The sequence below is a fragment of the Podarcis bocagei genome (genome assembly GCF_964188305.1).
Source record: "Podarcis bocagei genome assembly, chromosome: 10".
Lineage (NCBI taxonomy): Eukaryota > Metazoa > Chordata > Lepidosauria > Squamata > Lacertidae > Podarcis > Podarcis bocagei.
Window position 1 is genome coordinate 41,018,327 of NC_138135.1, and position 14,393 is coordinate 41,032,719.

General features: G+C 46.3%; 1 protein-coding gene across 4 annotated transcripts in view; it reads left to right on the forward strand.

The window, feature by feature from the left end:
• Positions 1-14,393, forward strand: part of KITLG (KIT ligand) — a 109,728-nt gene that overhangs the window by 18,980 nt on the left and 76,355 nt on the right. For 2 of the 4 annotated variants that reach the window (XM_081211266.1, XM_081211267.1), the window contains exon 1: positions 6,511-6,790. The exons of 1 other annotated variant lie outside the window; for it this stretch is intronic. In XM_081211266.1, the coding sequence (XP_081067392.1) occupies positions 6,776-6,790 (15 nt within the window). In that variant the 5' untranslated portion in view covers positions 6,511-6,775. Of the gene's footprint in view, positions 1-6,508; positions 6,791-14,393 lie in introns of those variants that run through there. One more of the 4 variants, XM_081211268.1, reaches the window with a different exon arrangement.

Consider the following 14,393-nt stretch of genomic DNA (forward strand, 5'->3'; position numbering starts at 1 on the left):
TTTCCCAGCGTGGCCTGGCGGGCCGGGCGTTTTGTTTGAAGCGCTCTTCTCCCGGCCATGGAATGAGCGCGGCGGCGGCGGCCGGGTGGGCAGGGGCTCTTCCGCGCAGACCCCGCGCAGCCTGCCTGCGCCCCCGTGGAGATCGGGCGGCAGGATGGAGCCCGGGGATCCCCGCGGAGGCGGAGCGGCGGAGGCGGAGGCTGCCCCCCAGGTAGGGCTGCGTCGGGGGGGGGGTTATTTTTGCACTGCTGCATCCGCGCTGGAGGGGACGCATCGGACCGCGGGGAGACCCCTTGGCGTGCGTGCAAGGCAATGCATGCATGCAGGCGTTGCATGGAGTGCAGTGCAATGCAATGGCAACGCGGCGCCCTGCATGCATGCATGCAACTTCCACCGGCGCTCCGGACTTGGCAGGTGAGGGGGGTCCCCAGTGGGCGGCAGAGAGAGCCGGGAGGGCGAAGGGGAGCCGGGGGGGAGCAGCGCTGCTCCCCAAGCCGAGCCCGGGGGGGGGGAAACTTCGGCGTCGTTGCGCCGGGTGTTGGAAGCGGAGGCTGGCGGGGGCCCCTCACCTGCAAAACCTGGTCGCCTCTCATATATTTCGTGCATTGCATTCATCGCCCGCTTTCTCCTCCAAGGAGCTCCCGGGGGCGCGCGTGGTTCTCCCCGTGTTATCCTCGCAACAACAGCCCTGCGAGGTGGGTCAGGCGAGTGGCCCAAGGGAGCACCCAGGGATTGTCCTGGCCAGGTGGGGTGATTTGAACCCTGCTCTCTGCCCGGTCTTCGTCCTCATTTAGCCCCCACATGTGCATGACTGTGCATGACTGAGGTTTCCCCCCCTCGTCTTGGCTATGGTGTGAGTCTGTGCTGTTAATTAATGGGGTTCTGCCTTCGGAGAAGATGAGCCAGCCCTCAAGGAGGTGATTATGTAATTTGCTAGCAATTCATGTCCCTCCCGGCGTGACGCTGCGCGCTGACGTCACACGGGCTGTAATGGTGGTGTGCCTCGAGATTTTTTTCATGAAACAAGTGTGCCTTTGCCCAAAAAAGGTTGGGAAACACTGCTCTAGAGCAGGGGTCAGCAAACTTGCTCAGCAGGGGGCTGGTCCACTGTCTCAGACCTTGTGGGGGGCGGACTATATTTTGGGGAAAAAAGAAGAAAAGCGAATGAATTCCTATGCCCCACAAATAACCCAGAGATGCATTTTAAATAAAAGGACACATTCTACTCATGTAAAAACATGCTGATTCCTGGACCGTCCGTGGGCCGGATTTAGAAGGCAATTGGGCCGGATCTGGCCCCCGGGCCTTAGTTTGCCTACCCATGCTCTAGAGCAGCCTTTCTCAACCTGTGGGTCCTCAGATGTTGTTGAACTACAACTCCCATCACCCCGAGCTAGCAAGGCCAGAGCTCAGGAATGATGGGAATTGTATCCGACAACATCTGGGGACCCACAGGTTGAGAACCGCTGCTCTAGAGAGACAAGATTTGTAAAAGACTCAGGGCCAGTTTGGGTGATTCCATTTCTAGTTTACTGCACAGAGCAATGCACTGTCCCTGCATATCTATCCCACTTAGAGCCTGTGTACATAAAATCCTAGGTACATCAGGCAATATTTTATTTAGCAATTGACCACACAGTGTTAGCCTACATAAATAAGATTGCATGCATGTTCTGTGTTTGGATTTGTCATCTGCATGTGAATGTGTGGGGACAGCATAGTTGAGGTAGTGTGATGATGGAGGGTGCTCGCCCCCTCCTCATGATAACTTGGTCAGTAATAAACTGGTTGTACTGTAGTTTGAATACAATTATAAAAGTATTGTTATGAGTTGCTGGGGAGAGTTGAGACCTTTCTAACCCCTGGATCCGGCAAGTGTTAAAATATAAACCTGGCCCCTGTGTTGAGTTGATTGGCTGGGTGATGGGCCATTAAGAGAACAAAGGGAAGGGGACTCTGTTTGAGACAACAAATGGGCGCGCTCCCTCCCTCAACTCAGAGATAGTTAGATGGAGAAAGCCAGAGTTTGAAGTAGAGTTTTGGGGCTGCGATGTGAACTAGGGTAAAAGTAAGTAGCTAGAGAGAGAGGCGGAGCAACATGGTTTGTGAAATTAGTTGAAGATGGGAGGAAAAAACAGAGGGACATGGAAGCAATCAACATCCCCTCCAATTTGGAAATAATCATTGTGATTTAAACAGAAACACAATACATCTCACCACAGTGGAAAAGACTTTGAGAGCTTATCTATACCTACCTTTTGCCCCATTCTTTAAACCAAACTTGATTGGATAGCCCTTCAAATGGATCAGGAGAAGGGAACCTGTGACTTTCCAGATATAGCTGGACTGCAGCTCCCATCATCCTTGTCCATTGGCACTGCTGGCTAGAGCTGAGAGGAGTTAGTGTCCAACAACCTCTAGGAGGCTGCATGTTTCTCATCCCTGAAGCAGTGGACTGTCTACTGTAAAGTAGGACACACGACTACTTTGTCAATTAGCTGTTGGTTCCAAGGTAGCTGAGACTCTGAACAGGAGCACTCTTTTTAGAGATTGGGGATACATTGCAATATTACATTGTGTGCTTATAATGTTCACAGTCTGCACTTCAAAGGCAGAATCAGTGTTATATACTTGTCTTAAGCAGGACTGGGAGTAAAATGTGAATTAGAAAAAGAAAGGTCTTGTCACCTTCAGCAAATTATAGCATGCTCTTTCTTTCTAGAGGAAATGTTTTCCCCCACTCCAAAACATTAGTTCCCTCTCTTATCTCTGGACAAGGTGGGTGTGGACCTCCTTTCCTCTCTAAAGCTCAACCCAGTGATACTTTTTTTTTTGGGGGGGGGAATCAGCTACAGAATATCAGCTACAGAATATCTCATTCCTGCACTCCAAGTTAATGCACTCAGGAAAAAAACTAGCTCATAACTGTTTCTCCTTAACAACCTTAAGTTTGCACTGTAAAAATTGCAAAGGAATATGTGTGTAGCGCATGCCTCTATATGAGCTTCACAAAGTAGTTAAAGGAGAAGTGGCTGACCTTTTCTGGCCCATGGACTGCATACACCCTTGGCCAACTCTCTGAAGGGCAGTGGCCACCCCATACAAAGAAGAAGAAGAAGAAGAAGAGTTTGGATTTGATATCCCGCCTTTCACTCCCCTTCAGGAGTCTCAAAGCGGCTAACATTCTCCTTTCCCTTCCTCCCCCACAACAAACACTCTGTGAGGTGAGTGGGGCTGAGAGACTTCAAAGAAGTGTGACTGGCCCAAGGTCACCCAGCAGCTGCATGTGGAGGAGCGGAGACGCGAACCCGGTTACCCAGATTACGTGACTACCGCTCTTAACCACTACACCACACTGGCCCTAGGTGAATCTAGGGGCGCCCCACCAGTTCAGTCACACTGGGCACAGAGCTTCTGAGGTGTCACTGCTGGTGCTGCAGCTATGAAGCCCAACAGAAGACCAGAGGTAGGGGTACAGATTTTGGTGTTACACAGGGTGCCATGGAAATTTGAGGTGCCAAGGTCTGCCATTGCCACTTTTGCAGACATACCCTCACGCATGTACACAGTTCCCGCTCCTTAACTAACCTGTGCAGATCAGCTAGGAGGTTGTCATAAAATGATGAATCTGGTGACTAGGGAGGGAATGATCTGCCTCTCCCTCAGAGTGCTGGGTTGCATGGAGAAATGTAAACCTCTCTTCCCACTTCAGCACAGTGTTAAATTTATTTGTTAATGTTTTGCTGCACCCAAAATCAGTGGGTCCATAGGCTATAATTTTCCTTTGGAGGGGTGCCTAATCCACCTCCTGCCCCAGGACACTGTTTAACACTCTTAGGCAAGGGCATTATAGGATATGGTAAGTGCTACAGGTTAAATAATCTTAAAAATGGGTTATACACCTTTCAGAATGGCAGACACTCACACATAAAGGAAATTCATTGAAACCAAGGACTTTATTCCAATGGGTATACAGTCATACCTTGGTCCCAAGTGCCTTCGTACTCAGACGTTTTGGCTCCTGAACGCCGCAAACCTGGAAGTGAGTGAGTAGGTTTGTGAACGTTCTTTGGAACCCGAACGTCTGATGTGGCTTCCGATTGGCTGCAGGAGCTTCCTGCAGCCAATCAGAAGCTGTGCTTTGGTTTCTGAACATTTTGGAAGTTGAACAGATTCCATTCGACTTCCAAGGTACGACTGTATTTAAAGGGATGCCCATTGCTCAAACACTCTTGAAAGAAAAGGAAGTGGTTGGGGGCATCCTTAAGGAACTGCTCTCCCTTGAGAGCATTTTCACAGGGTGCTTAGATTTTTAACGGGGAAGAGAAAGCAGAAGAGGACTCTTTGTTGTACAGATTGAAGTGAGCCTTCTGGCCAATGCATATTTTTACATCCATATATCAAGCCTGACGTGTGAAATTGCCCTTACAATGAATGTGAGCCTCTGCTACTGATTTTGTACATGAGTCAATATTGTTAATGTGGGAAAGAAAGCCAATTACTTCCCATGGGGGTGGGGAATGCATTTTTTCACCAGTATAAACCGTACACATGTAGGAACTACAAAACTGTAAAAATGGCCTTATTGGAGCACGACATTCAATACAGGATCTCAAAGCAGCTGTCTTACTACAAAAGAATTTCAGAAACACTTGAAAAAGAAGTTGCTGAATTACAACTTATCACTAAACTGAAAACTATGGAGAGACCTGGTCTTAACAGAGATATTAGATTCCTGTCTCATTACATATGCTAATCATCTGCATACTATCCCTTGCTTTTTCCTGTAGGACTAATTGCAGTCATTAACATTTGTCAACAGGTTTACCATACCAATTGAGTATCACCCATCTCCTACTACCCTCCTGAGAAAAACCCCACTCCACCCTCCCACTATATATAAGGGTCTGGTGACTTCTGTTTCAGTGTATCTGAAAAATTTGTGACCCCATGGACCAGAGCACGCCAGGCACTCCTGTCTTCCACTGCCTCCCGCAGTTTGGTCAAACTCATGCTGGTAGCTTCAAGAACACTGTCCAACCATCTCATCCTCTGTTGTCCCCTTCTCCTTGTGCCCTCAGTCTTTCCAAACACCAGGGTCTTTTCCAGGGAGTCTTCTCTTCTCATGAGGTGGCCAAAGTATTGGAGTCTCAGCTTCAGGATCTGTCCTTCCAGTGAGCACTCAGGACTGATTTCCTTAAGAATGGATAGGTTTGATACACACACACACACACACACACACACACACATACATATACATATACATATACATACATATATCGACTGCATCAGACCAACACGGCTACCTACCTGAATCTGGAGCAGTGCATGTGAGTTGAATTGTCTTAAAAGTCTGCCCAGCGGCAGCTGGTGACCATCAGGGCTGGCAGGGTGGGAGTCAGGTATGCCAACAGTAGGTGGAGCCTGGGCCAATGATGGGTAGAGCCAAACAATTCCAGTTTTGTCCCCATCCTCCTAGCTACTGAGTTCTACAAGGGCAACACTGAGACTGAGGAGGAGAAAACTGATAGCCAGTGTCATTCGCTGGACTGGATGCCAGTAAGAAGACAGGCAGGCGGGAGCTGGATGAGGCCAGCCTGAAGTTGTTAGGGCAGGGCCACATTTGCCTCCACTGTGTATAGCGATAATTTTCAGAGGCTGTTGTGGCAAAAAAGGGGAGAAATAGAGTCTTGTGGCACCTGCAAGGCTGTCCTTTTATTATGACATAACAGAACCACAGAATTGTAGAGTTGGAAGGATCCCAAGGGTCATTTACTCCAACCCTCTACAGTGCAGGAATCACAACTAAAGCATCCCTGACAGACAGATAGCCAACTCAGCTTCAAAACTTCCAATGAGAGAGAGTCTGCCACCTTCTGAGGGAGTCCATTCCACCTTCCAACAGCAAGTTCTTCCTAATGTTTAGTCAGAATCTCCTTCCTTGTATTTTGAATCCATTGATTCATCAGATGTGCCCAAGCATTCACCTTGGATCTTGTAATTGCCTCTTAATGTCTTCTGGGCCTCTTCCTCCTCTTCTCCAGATTTTATGGCAAGTCTCAGATTGGGGCAGGGCGAAAAATAACACACACACACAACTGTATGTGCCATCAAGGGCCTTGTAATCACCCAGCGCACTTGATCAATGTCAATCAACTGCTTCATAACATGTGACAGACCCTTATGCTGACAGGGAAGGTGATGTGGAAGGAAACCCGCAGAGGGTGCAGTGGGCTCCTTTAATCCACCTCTCCCTCACGTCTCCATAACTTCCCTCCTTCCCTCCTTTCTTTTCTGCCCGCCTGGCAGACAGACAGACAGCGCAAGCCTCCCTCTTGTAGCCTGGTGGCCTGATTCTGCTCTTGAGAGCTCCATCTCTCTGAAGTTCCCCAGGGCTTCCCCCGCCCTGGCAAAGAAAGCCTCGCAAGAAAGGCGTGTCCTCCTTGTCAGGATTGCTGCTGCTGCTGCTGCTGCGGGAGGCAGCTCGGAGCTATAAAAGCCCTGCTCAGAGGACGGCTTGGGCTTCACTCCCCGCCTCTGCTTGCTGCGAGAGCACCGAGGCCGTGCAGAGCCAAGCAGCGCCGCCGCCGCCGCCGCCTGCGTGCCTGGGGGCAAAAGAGAAAGCGAGCGAGCGAGCGGAGACGCGCAGCCACCGAGGGCGCCGGGCAAGCCCAATGCGCGGACTAGGTGCCTTTGCAACATGCAGGAGCTACACATCAGCTAAACGGAGTTTGCACGCCGCTGCTGGGGCTGGATTGCAGCGCTCTCTTTCCTTATGAAGAAGGCACAAGTGAGTATCGCGCGGGGGAAGTTACGCGCTCTTGTGGTATATATTTTTGCACGGATAGGTGGCGGCGGCGGGGAGATGGTCTCCTCTCCGGATGACTCAGAAAAGAGCAATTGCTCAGGGAACTCGGAGAACCCGCTCTTAGGCCGGAGTAGCGCTGCCTTCCTTCCTCGGGCACTTGTCTCAACTGAGAGAGACCTGCCCGGGGCTGTCGGAGTGCACGCTGAATGCTGAGCTGACAGGCGTCTGAGTCTCCGGAGTGTAGCAGGAGCTCTTAACTTCCTGCACGTGGATTCGGGTGGCACAGACATGGAAGTCGTATCTGGGTTCCCAGCAGATGGGCATCGACCTATAGCACTTGGGATGTGCTGATGATGAGCTAGTCCTCTGCCAGGTTGCTCTGACCCAGAGGCACTGCGTCCGTTGCTCGCCAAGGCGCCTTCCCCACGACAGCGCTGTTCCCGAGTTTCGCGCGGCGAGACGCTGCCCTTATCTGTTCCTTCCTCCTTATCTGCACTGTCCTTTGTGCAATTTCGAGGGAAAGTTCCTTGCTGCACTGATAGGGCACTATTAATAGATGATGTATTACAGATGGTGTGAATAATGCACACACGAGATAAGCAGGTTGGCAAGCAGGCGCACGGAACCTGTCCCCGCTGAAATTTTGCTGCTGCTTATTTCTGGCTTGCAGCAACTTCATTCAAACCTCCCGTTCTGTGCGCATCCCTTCCACGTACACTCGCATCTGTCACCACCAATACACTTCCATTTCTCTCTCCTTGCCCAGCCTTGCTTAATACATGGCTCTGTGCGCTTATTAGAACCCTCTTCCATTACTGCGTCCCAAGTTGCGCCCAAGTGGCGGGTAGTGTATCTTACATATGAGGCAGAAGGTGTTTGCAGAGAAAGGAACCAGAAAATAATTGCTCTGGGATTTATTTTAATTTTTTTATTGCTAATTGCAATAAGCTGCTTAAAGTGTGACTTGAAGGGAATGGGTAGTGTGCAGAAGTTGTGTCTACTTTGTGCATATGACACTTGGTTTTGTTTAACGTTTTCACATAACTGGTTCTTTCCTTTCCCCACCCCCTTATCGCAAAGCTGTGCTTACTTTCCTGCCAACTTCCTTCGGTACCTGCTGCTCTCTTGGCTCATTCCATTTTAGGTCTTTCATGTGTATCTAATAGGGGAAAGGATGCAGTGGATGCAAGAAAGGAAATAAGGAATCAGGAAAATTCACTTTGGTAGATCGGTCCATTGGTTGCTCAAGAAGAATGAAACAGGGAGGCTCTGTATTTTATGTGACACAGCACTTAATTTTGGGAGCCTGAGATCTTAGGCACCCTGAAAGATTTAATACCTATTTGCAGGGTAGATTGATCTCTGACAGTCTTTGTAGTACTGTAGTACTGGAAAGTAAAAGTCCTACAAACTTTGGCTGTTTGGTGGTTGGCCCTTAATTGCCTGGTTTGTACCCAACCAGGGTACAAAGTTTGCAGATTTAGGCTGTATGCTGCAAACTTCCAGGTGTCTGAATCTGCTTAGAACTAAATGAGCACTCACAAGCCCTCCCAAAAGCTGGTTGCAATATAACGTAATGAGGACAAGGGATTTGCTTTAAAAATAAAAACTTTAAACGGCAATGCCGGCCGGATCTTACTCCTAGACTAGAACTTGAGTCTTTTGGAAAAGGAAAGTTTATTTTCAATGTAATGTTAATGTTAACATTCCAGATTCCAGCAAAGCTGACATGATAGATCTCATCCCATTAATCTGAGGAAGGAGGCAGTTAGCTTTGGTGCTCTGGGTCACATGGCTGAGCTCAGGAGTTCCTCACGGTGGCCTGTGGCACCGTTTTGACTTAGCAGAGAAGCATCCATCAGCCACCACCACACTCTCAGCCTTCTTGTGAGCTGGAATTCAGTTTCAGGGATGTGGTCAGGCTGAGAGTGATATTTTTATTTTTGTCATTGGAAAAAATGGAGGGTGGGGGCCATTTGCCGAAAGATCTGTTCTCTTCTTGCTGAACAGTGTTAGATGTTAATCTAAGCCGAGAAGGGCAAAAACAAATGTCTGATTCCTTCGGAGAGATCAGAGTAGACAAGGCTTCAAGCAAGAAAAGGAAGTGCCTCTCCCCCCTCTCCCCACTTTAGAAAAAGTAACATTCCACACTCAAGGCAAGTGGAAACTAATCTGGTGGTGATAGTCAAGCACACCTGATTCCCCCCTGCTCCCTTTGTGTCATGCAACAGAGTGCGAATGAAATGGATTAAACCAGAGGATGTTTCACCTGAGGTGTGGATGTAGGTTGATGTTAGTAGGCGCCTGCCTTTTGACCCGGGGAGAGGGGGGATTGTACTGAATGACCTCTAGGTGGCTTCAGAGTGTGATGTAATCAGCCACTACATCATTCTACGTCAACCATTGTTTTATACCTTTCATCTTGCTTCTGTAATATGCCCTATTGTTCCCACCACATTTTCACCCAATGGCTTTTAAAAGAAGAAGAAAGGGGGGGGGTGAGAGAAACAAGGTGGATAAGCGAATAGCTTCTGCTTCAATTTGTGTTAAATATTTCAGGTCAGATTTTCAGCTTGATTCCAAACGTCTTTTCTTGGAAGTAAGTCCTGCTGAGTTCAGTACTAAGCTCAGTAGGACCTAGTTCGTAGCAAGCATGCTTCGTATTGCAACCTAAGGCTCTAATGCTAAGCATGCTTGATGGGAGTAAGTCCCACTGAACTCAGTGAGACCTGTGCATTTATGAGCGGCTTTAAAAATAAAGTTTTTGAGCAACTGGTATGACTTACACAGAAGATCACCAGTTTTGTTATTATTATGATTTTTAATCCTTAAAATTCATTATAGGACATATGCCAGATATGAACATGCTTATATATACAAATATGTGAGTATATCGTAATGTGGAAGTTTAACTCTTCTATTATGGTTAGGGGTACAGTTAGAAAAACAGATGCATATAAATAAAGTAGTTTGGTGTGCAAGAGAAGAACTTCATTTATAACAGCCTTGATGTGTAGTTTGTGACCTCCCACACTTAAAGGAAAGAACCCAAGTAAGCTGGCACCGCTTTTATCATATTGGAAAACACTTTTCATAACTGGGATCTGAGCATGTATGTACAAGATTTTATTATATGTTATGGTCTTTACAAAAATGTCTTTGTAGTAATGCCTTTTAAATTAACCATGTAGGATTCAAACATTCAGCTACTCATTTAGAGTAAGCACACTGATGTAAGCACATTGAAGGATTACTTGGGTGAGAGGATTTGCAGGATGATAAGTTTAGTAAAAGAAACACTAGTACAAGAGGCAAATCTATACAATTTTGACCCTATCACTCAAAACATTAAAGTTCTCACAGTAATTGTTGGAAACGTGTTTTAAGAAAAAAAGGGGGCAGGGGAGAATGAGTTTAGAAAATTTTGGACTTGCAAAAAAGCCCCTATTTTTACAGCTTCGATTCTGCAGCTAATATATTGGGAGAAGTGTGTGTGTGTGTTTTAAAAAGATGCTGCAGCGATTGCACCAACTGTATGTCAGGCATTGAAATATGAGGGATAATAATGAATTTGGTGATAACTGCCCAGAGCCCGTCAGAAATTTGACCTGTTGGCTAGACATGCAAACTTTAGGAGACCTTAGTAGTGGAAAAGAGCTGGAGGCAGAAAGAATACAGCTTTCTTTTGTTGAATGCGTACATTCATTGCCAGCAGTTATATGACCTTCAGGGCTTCTCAGAGAGGACAGTCCTGGTAGTGCAGCATTCTTGCTGTTGAAGAGGATCTTTGGAAATAAGCTGGCAGTGCAAACCATACCAGAATATTTCCCGAAGGAGAGCAGAAATAAAGGGAAGATTATATTATTATCACCACCACCACCACCACCATAATCATTATATCTTGCAAGACAAACCAATTCCCATACCACTTGAAGGACTTGTGCACTTGATTCAGAAGCCTTCTTAAAGGCCCAATTTTTGTGACAAAGCAGTCTTTGCTTTGGGAAATGAGAGCTGCATTCGTAAAGGGGCAGTTAAACTTACTGACCTGGTCTGGATCTAGACGTGTCCAAGTTGTGACTCAGCTTTTTGTTTAGTCGTCTTAGTCGTGTTCGGCTCTCCGTGACCTGACCCCATGAACCAGAGCATGCCTTGGAAACTCTCACTTTCTTCTCAAATCTTCTCCGTTTTTATGTCCATGGAGTTTTCTTGGCAAAATACTGGAGTGGACTGCCAGTTTCTTCTCCAGGTGGATCACATTTAGTCTAAACTCTCAGCTATGACCTGTCCGTCTTGGGTGGCCCTGCACGGCATAGTTCATAGCTTCTCTGAGTTATTCAAGCCCCTTCACCACAACAAGGCAGTGATCCATGAAGGGGGTGATTCAGCTAAACGTGTTGTAAACTCATAAAGTACAGCGGTACCTCGGGTTACATATGCTTCAGGTTACATATGCTTCAGGTTACAGACTCCACTAACCCAGAAATAGTGCCTTGGGTTAAGAACTTTGCTTCAGGATGAGAACAGAAATTGTGCTCCAGTGGCGCGGCGGCAGCAGGAGGCCCCATTAGCTAAAGCGGTGCTTCAGGTTAAGATCAGTTTCAGGTTAAGAACAGACCTCCGAAGCAAATTAAGTATTTAACCCGAGGTACCACTGTACATGGAAATCCAGTAGGGAAAGACGGGACTCCACAGCACCATCTGGTGTCACATTGTTATATTGCATATACAACACATATAAAACGCTTCCTCTTTACGAATCTAGCTGAGTCCCTGTAGTATTGAAATGCCACTTTGTTCTCCTAATAGCCTAATAATAAAAAGAATACCAAAGAGAACACCTGGGGGTGAGAGGCAGCACCTGCTTGAGAATCAGAGGAGAAGGTTCAAAGATTCAATGATTGTGCCCAGATGCAAAAGAGCTGAGCTGGAAATAAGTTTGGGTTTTGATTTCAGTTTCTATGTGAGCCAGAGTGAGACACCTGACTTTTGCAGGCATAATCCTAGACCAATAACGTGTGATCTTGGTGTCTGGCCATTTGTTTGTATGCTTATGTTTAAAACTCAGTAATAGTTTCTTCCCTCCCCCTTAAAAAACAAACCAACCTCTGGCTTTGTTTTGCAGGGCTTGGTTTGGACCAGCAGTAAGCTTCCAAATCTTTTTTTGGTATCGGTGCTTAGGTTTTGGGAAAAACATAAATGTGTCTTTAATTGGTGCTGAGGGAATTTTCCTTGGAATTCATGGCTGCAACCAACCCTCCCACAGTTCAGAGGACTTCTTGCACCCCAACTGTCTGCACAAAATTTGTGATCCTTTAGCAGGGTTCATTTCTTTTATAACTCCAGCAGAACCCCATTATCTAATTCAGGCACATGTTCTTGAAATGAGTGTTCTAACACCTTATGCAACATTTCAGTGATGGATGAGCCATGATAGACCTGAGAGTCCTATGCTGGAAGCTTGCTGTTGTTGTAGCTTTTGCATGACTCAGCAATTCATGGTGTTATTCCATCTTTATACAGTGCCATAGGGGAAGCTGTTATTCCATCCAGGAAGCCAGCTCAGGAGTTGTACAACATAGGATGCATATGTTAAAATTGAACGTGCATTAAAAATTGGCACCTGCTACAAAGAAAGCATATAAAACCAGTTCACATTCTTTCTGTTGAATGCTGTGGGGCAATGCCACCATGAAAGAGAGACAGAATAAATGTTATGTTGAAGGAGAGCTTCATTTCTGCACATCCTTCCATTTACTTAGCACGTCATTTTAAAAATGCCTATCATTTTAATTAAACTGATGAATTTCTTATTTTAATAGGGCACTTAAGGGGCGTATCTGGCAAATAAAAAAGAATATTTTTGATCCAAAGTCTTTGTAATGACCGAAACTTGTATAAGTGTGAATATTAGTTCTTTTATTAGTTAAAAAACTCATTTGGAAATGAACTGAATAGCTGCTGGAGGGGATGCGTATGGGGAGCATAGAGATGTAATCTTCATTGAATAATTGATTTTAAAACTGCAAGCACCCACAGGTTGTAATTCTCAAGCTACTCATTTTGGCATTGATCCATGAAGGCCATCAGGTCTGCTACTAAGAAATTAGTTGGAGATCTGCAACCAAGGTTTCTTAAAACATGAGTTATACCGGCTAAAATGCTTTCCTGGCTGCTTAGAATAACCTCTAAGGTATGTGGGGAAGATAGGAGCTTAACCGCAATGGTTTTGTTGGGAAGACGTTACTGTTTCAAAATACAGTTTATAAGTGATTTGATGTGAGTAACTTCCGTTCTATCATGTTCATAGAGTTTGTCTGCACTACTGCTGGCCTGGGAATCATTTCTGTGGCTTTGCATGCAAGAGTTACAGCTCATTTTTCTGTGTCTTGTCTTTTCATATAGCCTGCACTCCTACCGAGGCTCTCCTCTGACTCCTTTTTGGGATATATAGGGTGGTATTCAATGCTAGTGCTACTCAAAGTAGACTCATTGACGTTAATGTACATTTGTAACTTGGGTTCATTCATTTCAGTGGGTCTGCTCTGTGTTGGACTTAGCTGCATAAAACCCACTGGTTTTGCATGACAGTAACTGGCCTATCCTCAGGCATGCCCGATAGAAGCTTCTTGGCTATTTCATACCTAAATCAAGTTTAGTGAAAAGCATGTGTGGAGGGAAACCAGGAAAATACAAGGTGGGACAGAGGTGAGACACCTTGCATTCTATCATTTTGTGTGTGGGGAGAGTAGACAAAGGTGGTAAAAGGACAACAATCTCCTACAGTGGTAATTGCTTTTCCATTGGCTTCATGCAAAATCCATATAGCTGACCCACAACTTGCACAGTGGTTATGTTCCAGGGGTGGTGCATAAAGCCGAAATCATGTATAGTCAAAAGAACTCTGAAATTGCCCCCTGCAGGGACCCCTTCCTTTCTGAAGCTGGTACACTGAGCATGCCTTGCTGCTGCTACCTCACCCCAAGGTGGAGAGCTTTTAAGGTCTCTGCTTTGCTTACTAGGCTTTTGGAAGCTCTCGTGCAGACTGTGGAAGGCTCATGCAAGATCTTGGATGACCCTGTGAGATCTCGTGAGAGCTTCCCAGAGCCCGCAAGGTGAAGAGCCTAAAAGATCTTCCTGTGCCTTGCATGCATTTAATTTGTGCCATGTCAGCTGGCCAGACTCCAACCACGTAAATCTGCAATCGAGCATGTTAAAGAAGCAAAAGTTGTAAGTCTGCCGTACATATTTTGTAGTGACTTACAGTGGTTAGATAAATGCATTTTCTCTCTCTCTCTCACTCATGATTGGGGGTCATGGAGGTTTATAAAATGATGCGTGGCTTGGAGAAAGAGAAGACATTATTCCTCTCTCATATAACGCTAGAACCTGGGATGATCCAACAAAGTGGAACAAGGATGTATTTACACATAGGGCAGAGTTAACTTCTGGAAGTTGCTGCTCAGGATATGGCATCTGCTACCTACATAGATGGCTTTTTTCAAGGGAATGAGAAAAAACTGTGTGCAACAGTGGTATACAATGCACTTCAGAGGGAAGGTCATTCCAAAGCCAGGGAACCACC